The sequence below is a fragment of the Drosophila albomicans genome, chromosome 3 (assembly GCF_009650485.2).
Source record: "Drosophila albomicans strain 15112-1751.03 chromosome 3, ASM965048v2, whole genome shotgun sequence".
NCBI lineage: Eukaryota > Metazoa > Arthropoda > Insecta > Diptera > Drosophilidae > Drosophila > Drosophila albomicans.
Genome location: NC_047629.2, coordinates 30,337,822 through 30,350,481, shown reverse-complemented (window position 1 = coordinate 30,350,481; position 12,660 = coordinate 30,337,822). Strand labels below are relative to the sequence as shown.

General features: G+C 43.2%; 3 protein-coding genes across 7 annotated transcripts; 2 read left to right on the top strand and 1 right to left on the bottom strand.

Moving 5' to 3' along the window:
* Positions 1–269: 269 nt before the first annotated feature.
* On the top strand, positions 270–3,582 carry LOC117568622 (ATP-dependent zinc metalloprotease YME1L). Of its 5 annotated transcripts, XM_034249409.2 has the most exons (10): positions 270–420; positions 529–950; positions 1,015–1,074; positions 1,132–1,324; positions 1,391–1,483; positions 1,675–1,757; positions 1,814–2,130; positions 2,196–2,586; positions 2,645–3,344; positions 3,411–3,582. In XM_034249409.2, the coding sequence occupies exons 1-9, from the start codon at positions 394–396 to the stop codon at positions 3,303–3,305; spliced, it is 2,247 nt and encodes a 748-aa protein (XP_034105300.1). In that variant the 5' UTR covers positions 270–393; the 3' UTR covers positions 3,306–3,344; positions 3,411–3,582. The 5 variants fall into 5 exon arrangements, with proteins under 5 accessions (XP_034105300.1, XP_034105301.1, XP_034105299.1 ...); XM_034249410.2 differs by having other exon boundaries at positions 1,817–2,130; positions 2,645–3,582; XM_034249408.2 differs by having other exon boundaries at positions 2,645–3,582.
* Positions 3,583–3,962: 380 nt separating this feature from the next.
* LOC117568632 (ER membrane protein complex subunit 8/9 homolog) lies at positions 3,963–5,121 on the top strand. Its single transcript, XM_034249423.2, has 2 exons — positions 3,963–4,250; positions 4,312–5,121. Exons 1-2 carry the CDS (start codon positions 4,053–4,055, stop codon positions 4,714–4,716), a joined length of 603 nt encoding a protein of 200 aa, XP_034105314.1. The 5' UTR covers positions 3,963–4,052; the 3' UTR covers positions 4,717–5,121.
* Positions 4,827–12,562, bottom strand: LOC117568620 (phosphatidylinositol 4-phosphate 5-kinase type-1 alpha). The gene is made up of 16 exons (XM_034249401.2): positions 12,064–12,562; positions 11,260–11,294; positions 11,034–11,189; positions 10,781–10,978; positions 10,575–10,717; positions 10,007–10,516; positions 9,843–9,947; positions 9,650–9,782; positions 9,494–9,581; positions 8,876–8,938; positions 8,420–8,503; positions 8,010–8,345; positions 6,794–7,037; positions 6,554–6,726; positions 6,320–6,405; positions 4,827–6,014 (listed from the first exon to the last, which is right to left on the bottom strand). Exons 1-16 carry the CDS (start codon positions 12,134–12,136, stop codon positions 6,006–6,008), a joined length of 2,436 nt encoding a protein of 811 aa, XP_034105292.1. The 5' UTR covers positions 12,137–12,562; the 3' UTR covers positions 4,827–6,005.
* Between the last annotated feature and the right edge of the window lie 98 nt (positions 12,563–12,660).

The window sequence follows — 12,660 nt, the reverse complement described above, 5'->3', positions numbered from 1 at the left end:
TTTGTGATTTTAGTCAAATCAATTTAAAACGAAGTATGTTAAATTTTTACAGCTGTTCGCAATGTGACCGTATGCTAATTTTTAAAACTTTTTAATAAAAAAAGCCTATCAAAAAGCAAACAGTAAGTGCGCCAAAAACGGAAATAGAGCTTTTATAGAATGAGTTTTAATGGTCAAAACACTGGAAATTGCAAAAAATTAAAAATCCACTATAATTCAAATTCACTCATTAGGCGCGCTTGCCACTGAATGAGGGTTACCACACAAGTTCAGGGATGCAACACGGACGCGACTAGATTATGACATTTTAGCCTGTCAAAAGTTTTTGTCGTCCGCTCGCTCCGATCTGAGCCTGTTATTGTAATTAAATAAAAATTTTTGTATAACTCGAGAATGTTTTCTGCCAACACACACTCTGTGGTAAGTGCAGGCCAACTACGATACGTTTATCTATTGATTGGTTTTGATTTCACTTGCTATCTCACAACCAACAAGCATCACTGACTTTTGGTTCTCATTCAATGTCAGCCCTACCTATATCTGGGTAATTTTAGTCGAAAACCCCACTATTACACAGTGAAGCGCACAAAACTGCAGGGTAATGCCAGTGTACCACGCTTCTTTGCCGACAAATCGAAGTCATCCAGCAGCGTCAGCAGCAGTAACGGCAGCCCTGGACAGGGGAAGAGACATGACCTCGTGCTGGACTTTAAGAACCTGATCGTAAAGTCGGGTGCCAGCCTGCAAACAATTGTTGAGAGGGCCGCTCGGATGAATGGCATCTTCGACAAACAGCTGGTCAGCGAGACAATGGCCAAGGTGACGTCGCTGTTGTCGGGAATGAATGATATACACGTCACACTCGAAGAACCAGCGGCACAAATCGGTCGTAACAAAATGCAAAATTATAAGTTTGAATTGGCTCTGAATGCACCACAAGCTAACAGTAGGTGAGTTGATTATTCTATGCAATATTTTTTTGATTTAGTATTGATTATTACTTTAAACTTACAGCAATTTATATCCAACTGTGATGAGAGGCCTGCTGACACCACTATATTCTAGCTATCAAATGTAAGTGCACCTCAATTATAATAGAATTTGAATTGAATATAACATTTCTTAATACAGTAAACAATTGCGCGGCTTCAAAACGGATCGTTCCATTGAGGCCGAACAGAAACGCAATCCGACGATGTCAACCAGACTTAAATCAGCGTTCCAAGGCACACCACAAAAGCCAGATGGAGAATTCCAAATTCAAGCCGATAAACTAAAAAGACTCATTGCTAAATCCGGCGAAAGTGGCAGCGTTCAAAATGCGGTAGGCTCTTTAGAATAATACTTGCATTACAAACTCCCTTACTCTCTGATTTCATTTGTTTTGCAGGAAAACATCAAAATTGCATTTGCTGAAGGTTACTTGGCAGCATCGAATGCCGAGGACTCGCAGAAATCAGGCAAAACAATGAAATATCTTAAGGTAAGTTCAAGCCCTTCTTTCCAAAGGAGTTTGTTTAAATGTTTTAATATTCCTATCTATTGTGTTCCTTAACCTTCCTCGTTGCTCCCTATCTTGTTCAATGACATTTAAGTGTTCCCTGTTTATACTATCCCAGTGTCGCCTGTTCTGCTCCTTAGTGTTTTCAATAATGCTCAGTAATTATCACACAGTTTTTCCAGACATTAATAGTTATCGTTGTCTTCATTGGGATCTTCTTGAGCTTCTTCACCTCATCGAATGGATCGGTGTTTCGGTAAGTTTTCAAGCCTATTTCACCACCTCGAACATCACTTACACCATCTTATTCAGCAGTATACAACTGGGGAACCAGGTCGAGGTGGATCCTGAAGAAATACACGTCACATTCGATGATGTCAAGGGTTGCGATGAAGCCAAACAGGAACTGAAAGAGGTTGTCGAGTTCCTTAAGAATCCCGACAAGTTTTCCAATTTGGGTGGCAAGCTGCCCAAAGGTGTTCTTCTTGTGGGCCCGCCCGGCACGGGAAAAACTTTGCTTGCACGTGCTGTCGCTGGCGAAGCAAACGTTCCATTCTTCCATGCCGCTGGACCTGAGTTTGACGAAGTTCTCGTTGGCCAGGGCGCCAGACGTGTGCGAGATTTGTTCAGTAAGTCCACACAATATAAATTAATATATTCCATGATCTAACTTATTATTTGTTGATGTTTACAGAGGCAGCTAAAGCCCGCGCTCCCTGCGTGATATTCATTGACGAAATTGATTCGGTTGGCGCAAAGCGCACAAATTCCGTTCTGCATCCGTATGCGAATCAGACCATAAATCAATTGCTCTCCGAGATGGATGGTTTCCATCAGAACGCTGGCGTCATTGTTTTAGGTGCAACGAATCGTCGCGACGATTTGGATCAGGCATTGCTGCGTCCAGGTCGCTTTGACGTTGAAGTCATGGTCTCGACGCCAGACTTTACAGGGCGCAAGGAAATTCTTTCGTTGTATTTGGAAAAGATTCTGCATGATGACGTGGACTTGGACATGTTAGCGCGTGGCACCTCAGGATTTACTGGCGCAGATTTGGAGAACATGATAAATCAGGCAGCGTTAAGGTGGGAGAAATGTGTATTAGGCTGTGATCACTTATATTTAATTATATTCTTTTTGTAGAGCGGCCATTGATGGAGCTGAGACTGTGAGCATGAAGCACTTGGAGACCGCTCGCGACAAAGTACTTATGGGTCCAGAGCGTAAGGCGCGTCTGCCCGACGAGGAAGCAAACACAATTACAGCATACCATGAGGGTGGCCATGCGATTGTCGCCTATTACACCAAGGAATCGCATCCCCTGCATAAGGTAACAATTATGCCGCGTGGTCCTTCTCTCGGCCACACCGCTTACATCCCCGAAAAGGAACGCTACCATGTCACAAAGGCACAGCTGCTCGCCATGATGGACACAATGATGGGCGGCCGTGCTGCAGAGGAGATCATCTTTGGAACCGAAAAAATCACGTCGGGAGCGAGCAGTGATTTAAAACAAGCTACGGCAATTGCCACACACATGGTAAAGGATTGGGGCATGTCTGAAAAAGTCGGTCTGCGAACCATTGAGTCTGCCAAGGGTCTGGGGAGCGGAGAAACACTAGGACCCAACACTGTGGAGGCTGTCGATACTGAGATCAAGCGCATTCTAAGCGACAGTTATGAGCGAGCGAAGGCGATTCTGAAGAAGCATACAAAGGAACACAAAGCACTGGCTGAGGCCCTGTTAAAATATGAGACTCTGGATGCTGACGATATCAAGGCAATACTGAATGACAACCAGTAGTAGAAGACGTATTTCGAGGAGTGGAATTAGTTGGGTCATGTACTGCATACAAACAAACATATATACATACATTAATATATATATATATATATACGTATATTTTAGTTACAATATTATAAACGTGAAAACACACTGCGAAAGAAATACTATATACATAACAACAACAAACAAGGTCGGGACGCAGACGGACAGTTAAGAATAAAAATGTTATACATATTTTTGTTATGTTTTCAATAACACCATCGAAAGTTATTTTGGAATAAAATCTATAAATTCACTATAGAATGTGTAAGCTAATTAGAGGAAGTGTTTTTATTCAGTCGTGGCATGATGAATTTCTAACAGCAATAGAAAGTCACAAATACATCACTAGAATGATTAAATTTAAAACTACATAGAATTAATAGTAATTTTTATTTAAAATGCATTTAAATTTGAAACCTTGGCACTTAGAACTAATAGTAATTTATTATTCAAAATGCATTTAGATTGAAAACTACTTTTAAAAAAAGTTCTGTTGCAAAATAATATTGAAAACAATCCACAGTTTGAGAATCATTGAATAAGCATCTGATAATTTTCAGTATTTTTATACTAAAAAGTATTTGGTCCCTTTGTGTCGCTTACATATGTTTATCGATACAGCTATCGTTGATTCTTCACCTCTAGCACACTGATAGTTAATTGATTGTACAAAGTTACAGGTCAGCTTTTCGGCAAGAAAAATTTACGAAATAATCTGTTGCAATGAGTGAATATGAGTTTTCCGAGACCGCATATACTAAAATCATATTCCATGCGGCCAAATATCCACATCAAGCCGTAAATGGCCTATTGTTGGCCGAGAAAAAGCCCAAGGGTTCAGTTGTGCAAATCATTGATGCTATTCCACTTTTTCATCAATGCCTGCAGGTCACACCAATGGCTGAAATAGCTCTCATGCAGGTCTGTATTAAGCCGGAAGACAACAATTGGGGTTATTTTAATAAAACTGGTGCAATTGCAGATCGACTCGTATGCCGACAATGAGGGACTGGTGATTGCCGGCTACTATGCGGCTCCAGAGAACTTTTACGACAATCAAATTGAAAAGGCGCCCGCTGCCAAGATTGCGGACAAAATACAGGAGAATTTCAAGAACGCATGCTTTGCGATAGTCGACAATAAGCTAGTCACATTGGAGCACAATCGATCTGCACTGCAGGTTTACAGTTACTCGAATGATCGCTGGTCAAAGGCCAAGCATTGGTTAACGCAATCGTCACAGACTCTGGAAGGCGTGTCACTGCTCCTGAAGCGTGGAGCGATGCGTGATGTTATTGATTTCGATAATCATCTGGATAATCCTGAGAATGACTGGACCAATCAGTTTCTGAATCAATCGCTGAAGGATCTGCAAAAGTTATACTAACTAATGAATATTGTAAACCAATGTGCCACCTTGAGTTAAGTCCTTGGTGTTCCCTGTATCCCCCTAAGTATGTTATAAATTATAGCGAAAATGGTGTTTTTAAATGAAGGAGCAGAGCCGGAAATTCAACCTTGCAATTTAATTTATTGTATTTAATTACAATTGGATTTCAGTAATCTTTAGAATAATGCATATAAGTTAAATAACATTCAACTAATTAATAAATAATCAATTCATTCGTATTCGTAATCGGTTTGGAGTAAAAGTCCGTGGGTCTAATGACTCGTCTGTCTGTCTGTCCGTTCTGTTTAAGCTGTGTCCTTGTCTGTAAAGTGCGCGTCATTTAAACCTAAAAGATGTTTACAATTACATTTAATAAATACAAATGAAGTAATATGCATAGAATTTTGCGTTTGCTTATGTTTTGTTTGCTTTTTGGTTTTCAATCCTATAAATTTAAATATGTTACAACAATATTGTAATATCGCGATTGCTGATTATACATAAGTACATAATACGTATGTGGATATATCGTCGGAGATCGAAAGTATCGCAAAAACATTTTATTTAATATTAAATGTATTTTTGTATAGTTTTCAATATATATAGATGTATGTATATATATATATATATATATATATATATATATTATAATTATGCATACATTCATTTTGTCAATAATTTTTCGAGTTTTGAACGCCGAACGAACCTTTATTACATACACAATATATTATACGCGGGGCAAAAGGAACGGGAACTGGTATTTCTTTATAGGTATGTGGTATATAGTATGGTTTTGTTTGCATGTTGATAACGTTTGCGTCTTATTTGATCTTAAGTTTTGCTCTGTATATATATATATTTTTGTTTTGGTTGTTGTTGTATAATATCAATTATAATTATTGTTGCAAATAGATAAATTTATTGTATCGTATGCGTATTTTATATGTTTCTTTTGTATACGTGTTGAACGATATCTGTTTGCTGGTATCCAGTGTACTATATAGTATATGCGTCTCTATAGTCGATATTTCGTTAACGAGTCGTGGATGTGTCTGTAAAACTGTGGTACTTGGAGTTCTACGAGGAAGGGGGAAAATAGGGCGCGTTACTTTTGATTATATCCTAGCTATACAAGTGCACTCGAATACACAACTTCATTCCGATCAATACAATATCTATTCGCACCATGTATATAAGAAGTAGTTGTTGTTGTTGTTGTTCTGGTTGATGTTGTTGTTCTTGTTGTGTCTTGTGTGTTATCAATTCATCCATCAGCGCATGCTATGTTAGTTGATCTATAAAAATGCAATATATGTAGTTAGAGATTAATGCGTGTATCTCAGCACGTTGTGGGAGAAGCAAAGGTGAGTTGAGTTGAGAAGGCAAAGAAAATGATTTGAGTTCAGATTCGATTTGATTCGATTGTTGGAGGATGCGTGTGAAACTGTCGCTCATATCGGGAGTAGACTGTAGTGGTCTGTGGTGGTGGTTGTGGTGTGTGTATGTTGTGGTGGAGTGTGCGTGTGTGTGTGTGTGAATCAACTACCATATACTAAGTTTATTCTATCTAGAGTTTGCCCACACCAGCACTGATATTTACCATTCCCGAGGACAGAGAGTTGATGGCATCTTCCACCGTCGGCTTGTGTCGATCGATTTTAGATGAGTTTATGGGCGAGAAGTTGTCTACGATAGTAAGCGTGAATGAATATACAACATACACAGATACAGATAACAGATACGGATACAAAACAGATAAACAACAGATACGGTTAACATAAAAGGCGATCGCAAAAAATATACACAAACATATGAAATTGAAAGTGCCAATTACCGAGATCACCACTCGAACTGGAGTCCGTAAAACTGGGTGTGCCCTCTGTCCAAGTGGGTGTCGAGCCCTCACCTGATGCCGGTGGCGTCCAGGCCAGGCCACCACGTGACCCATAGTGACTGCTCGACGATGTGTCCACCGCCAGAAACGTGTCCAAATGCACCTCCGAAACGCTGCAAGGAAAGGAAGACAATGAGATAGAGATCAAGAATTGAGAGTATTTAGGGGAGATGAGTGTACCTAACGATATCCTCCTTGTAGGAGCCTCGATAGGCGGGACCAATGTTCATTTTACGATCCAAATACTGTGGCTGTTGCTGATAGTAATGAGTGGACTGACTCGACTGCTGCTGCTGCTGTTGCTGATGGTGATGATGATGATGCGACCTGCGACCCATCGACGATGTGCTGTTCTTGTTCGAACTGTCCTCGGAGATGTCGTCAAAGGCAGGGGGAGGTGTTGAACTGCATGATGGAGTTGTGCCTAGCAATACATGAGAACACAAAATACGATTACAATTACAATGAGTTTCAAAGGTTAAAGCTCAAGAGGGAACAATGGGGCAAAAGGCAAGCGAGATGGAAGCATGTTGCAAGTCTACACTCTACACACAACTGTTGCGTCGCAAGTCAAACGAATCACGCTGTGTGGCACCATTCGATTGAGTGTCCGTGCTCTCGGGTATTGTGGAAGGCGCTGCCTTCGGAGCACGTCGCTTGCCACGTCGTGGCCGCTGTGGCGCCACCAACTGTGGCAGCTGCTGCTCAAGCGTTACCCCCTCCTCTGGTGGTAATTCTATGGTGGGCAAAGGTCGCTTGCGGGTGTAAGGACTTTCCAGTTCGCGCTTCACCTCGAGAAAGGCGCTGACCGATTGCAGCAGATTGTCTTCTTGATTGTCGCAGGCGGCATCGTCGCCCAGCGCCAGATCCGCACAGTGCAGATAGCGATTGCGCTTCTGCTGCTTGCGTTGCAGCTTCTCCAGCTGCTGGGCACGTCGAGGCGACTGCCGGGTGCTCAGACTACCGCTGAGCGTGGTTCGAGCAGTGCGATAGCTCTCGGCTCGAATGGGTGGAAAGCTGCGCACTATGCTGCCCACTGAGGAACGTTCGCTGCGTGCTATGAAACTATTCTGGCGCTGAAAGATGTCCACGTGGCTCAGCAGACGCGGCTGCTGTCGGCGATAGCTGCTCTCCGAGCGTGCCGTCGAGTAAGCGGACTGCACGGACTCGCGACGTCGCACCGAGCTGCTGCGCTGCACTGCAGCAGGAGCAGGAGTCGGCGTTACATGTGTCGGACTGTCGGCAACGATGAAAAGATCGTGCAGCTCCAGCCAATCCTGCACATTGCTGGGCGAACGTCGTTCCCCGAAATGCGGCACTGCATCATTGCGGGGCAACTGGAGCGTGTTGTGGCTGGACTCGGGTAAGTCTGTGTTTGAAGTGCTATATGCTATACCTGGCGTGGTCGAGTGTGCCCGACTGTCCTGTGTGTCCTTGCGCCGCGGCGATCCTCGCGGTGGCACTGGCGGCGGCACACGCGCCTTCAGGTTGCTGCTCGCCGCTGGAGCAGCTGCCGATCCGGAGGTGGACGCACGTTGCCGCACTGGCGGTGGCACATTGCTCTGGCTAGCGGCACTCGAGTGACGTCCGCTCTCTCGATCGCGATCACGATCCCGGTCTCTATCCCGATCCCGTTCGCGTTCCCTTTCCGAGCTTGTGCCCGCGGACGTGGGCTCTGTGGTTGGCGTCTTCGTTGGCTGATGGATTTTGCCGCTACTGTGGGAATGCGAAGCTGCAGAAGCATAGCAGGGAATTTTTTGTTGGGGATTAGTCTGCTGTGAAGCCTCTAGAGGATGCTCAACTTACGTCGGATGGCCTCGTTCTCGCTGTCGATGGAGCGTTGTATGGCCTTGGAGAGACTTTTTCTCTTCGACGGCGAATGCTTTAGAGCTGCAACGGCAAATATCAAGGATTAATGCAATACAATTTTAGGGAATTACAATAAATAAATTGTGAAGCACAGAGCAATCGAAGCAATTACGCCAAGCGAAAGTTCTTGAGTGTGAGATAGGATTTGCAGAGAGAGAGAGAGAGATTTGAAAAGTGAACACTAACGTGAGATCGAGAGACATGCTTTGCATCCGGTTTGATTGAACAACCAAGTGCAGGAACAGAAAAAACATCAATTAAAACTTAATACACTTAATAATATTATCAAAATTAATCAAAAATAAAGGCTGTAAATACAAGTCGTTAATCGTAATAAAAATGAATAAGAAATGAGCATTAGAGTGGTGATTGTTATTTGTTTTGTTGCTTTACCTATATAACTGGTTACCAAGGTACGAAATTTTCTGTGATTTCCTTTGATCTCTGGGAGATCCACTATGCGTACAAGTGAGTAATGCATTAAACGTAATAATCAATAAAGAAGAGAAGCAGAGAACGGCATATTGTTTTTCGTTTTTTCGATTTTTCGTAAAAATACAAATTCAATTACTGATTACAATTGAGTTTCAAAAAGAGATTTAAAGAGTTTTGAGACTAGCCGACTACCGATAGATGGCGCTCGCGGGGGCAAGTGTGTACATACTATATTGCATTTTTGCTGCTGCCCAAAACTGAACTGAATATGAAAACCATAATTAGCGGCAATTACCAATACTCATATACATAGTCTTACAATTAATATTCAATTAATGTATAGTATGTGTGTGTGTGTGAGAGAGAGAGAGAGTGTGAAGGCTACGCAACAAAAATAATCGACTAGAAAAAGTCGGTCAGCAAATGTGTGAACATGTTTAAGGAGCTGCTTTTTAGATTGAGTTTGGAATTCCACTGGCAATTTGCCCAACAAACTTGCACACACAAAAATGCTTATATAGTACATAGTGTACTTAGCCCCAACTGCGAATGCGACTGCGACTGCGACTGACTTACGCGATGGTATCTTGCGGAATACGGTCTTGGCCATAAAGTTCTGAAATCTTTGAGCATAGAACGAGGGTCGACACACCGAGACGGTCTCCTAAAGTTGCAAGTTGCAAATGAATAGTTAGTATTACAAAGTGTATAATCCATTAATTGCGCACTTACGCCATCGTGTATGATGCTTTTGAATGTGTGCTCCAGCTTCTTCTTGAGCCTGTACGACTGAAGGATGTCAATGATGCCAATGTAGAGCAACAGACGCTCGCCCTTCTCGCTGCGTGCTGGAATGCCACCAGGTCTAGACGAGCAATCGATTAATTTAAACATTGTCTAACTAGTACTTGCACTTGTTACTCACGGCACATCCTCCTCATCGTCGATGGGCTCGCTCTCCGCCTGAATGCTCTCCATGGCCGTCGAGTGTGCCACGAGTCGCTGTCGATTCACCGATCTGTATGCCACACTATGCCACATTAGTCGTCACATTATGTTGCGTTTAACATCAACTACTTTGCTACTCACTTATTTCTGCTAATGCCCGTTGCCGTGTCTCGATCCCTGGCGTCTGACTCCTCAAGCGGTTCATCCACATCTGAGTCCTCGGCAAGCGGTGCTTTCATCGGCTTCCGGTGCTCACTCTGCTTCTCCTTGAGTGCCACATCCAAATTGTGCACGCCCAGCAGCAGCGAATAGTCCATAATCTTGAAGGATTCGAGCACTGTGCAATCCCTCTGAATGGTTTTGATGAGGGCCGAATAGGTTTCCGCCTCGAGGAATATGCCATTGGGATGCTGTTCCATAAAGTCGAGATCCTTGTACGTTGGCGATTTCTTGGCACGCTCCGCTTTCGATGCTTTGCGCTTGAACGTCGAACCCTTGAGATCGTACTTCAGATGCATTCGCACCGCCGATGGCAGCAGATTGTTCATGACCACCAATCGAATGTTTTTGGCATTGCTCGTCTGCAGGCAGTAGAGACCGAAGAACTTCGGCAATAACGTGCGCGGATTTTGATTCAGATTCATATAGTAACTGCAAAGCGATAGCGTGTGTGTTAGCGAGGTTCCACTGTGCGGAAAATGCTGCTTACCCAGGCAGTAGTTTTTGTAAAAATTCACCCTCTTTGTGTTGCACCGTTTTGATAATGAACTCATCGTCGTCCGTCAAATAGAATATAGAGCCGGAAGCACCAGGATTCGATAATTCGCGCAAAGGCGAAGTGCACATAGACATCTGTGATCATAAAGAGGCGATTGTAGAATGGAATACTTGATATAATAATCAGAATTGATTTACCATAAAATCATCTGGCTGTATGCCAAACAAATCACGAAAATAACGAAAAGCGATGGGTGCATAGATCTTATATCTGAATTCACTATAATGGTGGGCAGGTGTAAGGCTAGAACCCTCTGGCGGAAACGTAATGCTCTCGATTTCCCAGAAGTCCATCATAAGTAGATCACGTTTGGGCTTCGATGCCAAGCTGCCGACCTGCGAATTACGATTTAATTCAATACTATTCAGATATATATAGTATAACACTTACTGTATGCTGTATTCCCAGCTGTATGGAGCCCATAATCTGCGATGTCTGTATCTTCTTGTAGGTAATCTCGCCACCTTCGCCAACACGTCGATGTCCAAGCTTGCGCTCCTTGTCCGTCTTGTTGACCTGTCGCTCCCGCAACGGCCGATTGCCGAGCTGCGAATAAAGCACACGAAAAATAGTTCGATATGTAATGGATGTACTTACGTGTAATGGATGTACTTACGTCGGGTGACGAGTTACCCACATGGTCGGTGGAGGCTACAAGGTTTTACAAGGTGTATTATTAGTTAAGTATTGTGTTAAGTGCGAGTAGATTCATATGTGAGTGCGAGTACACTCGTAAATATTATATAGTATATTCGAATTTTGGTTGCTCATGTATAATTTAGAGTTAGTGCGGCACATGAATAGCCAATGACCCAACTGGGAACCACTTCAGCATGGGCTTGAGCTTGAACTTGGGTTAGGTACACATACACTCAAACACATTCATTTACGCACATGAAGGCATTTACACATGCTCACACACACATACACACACTCACACACGGGGGGCAGAGCCATAAATAGTTGACAGGTTGTTGGCCGTTTGAAAGTTTCTTTTGTTATCATTCGCTTAACGAGTCTCTCGAAAATATAAATAACAAGTGCAAACGAGTTGGCTCAATCGCTCAATCACTCAGTCGACCAGTCAGTCAGTCAGCAGGCAGTCAATGCCTCAAATGGGGGTGGCCTGCTGCCTGCTGCCTTCTGACTGCTGCCTGCTGCCTGCTGCTTTCGTTCGACCCGTGAGACACATGCGCCACGGCCACTTCCATTTGCCATTCATTGATTTTTTTTTTTTTTTTTTTGCGTCTGTTTAGAAAAGTTTACAATGGAAATGCCAATGCTTGACCAATAGCAAGGTTCTTCAACTGTTTTTTTCTTTGCCATTTAAGTATTAAGTATCACAGCCGTTTATCTGCTTATCTGCGCTTATCCGTTTATCTGTTTATCTGTTTATCAGTTTATCAGGAAGTAACATTACCATTCGGTTCCGCCAGTTTCGCCTGCGATGTTGAGGAGCTGTCCATGTCAATGGTGTCGTCTCCGGACGCCATGCTGACGCATTTGCTGCTCCTGCTGCTCCGGCTTCTTTTGCAACTCGAATTTCTCCTGCTCTGCAAAAATATTTGCCCACGTTTCCACCCACAAACTCAAGCTATTCGTCAACTAATACTAGGACATGCTGCTCAGCTTGCTTTTGCTTTGCTTTGCTTTTTTTTTGTGTGATAACGATTACGGTCTATTTCGACGTTTGCTTTTGTTAATACTGCTGTTAATAATTCTTTTGCTGCTGCTGCTGTGATTCGAGATTATTTCAATTATCCAATCAATGGGCCAAGGGAGCAGAAACCTTGGCTCTTGTCTCCCGTCTCTCGTCTGGCCTATGGCGTCAACTTTTTGCTGTCTACATAAGTTCACAACGATGTTGATTTCTCTTCTCTGCTGCTGCTGCTGCTGCCGATGTCTCTGCTGCTGCCACTACTGTCATTTTCACTGCATACTCATAGGCGCACTGGAAGGCGCGCTGGAAGTGTTCGACTGAGCATGCGCACCAGGGCTGCACACTCGAAAACACAAT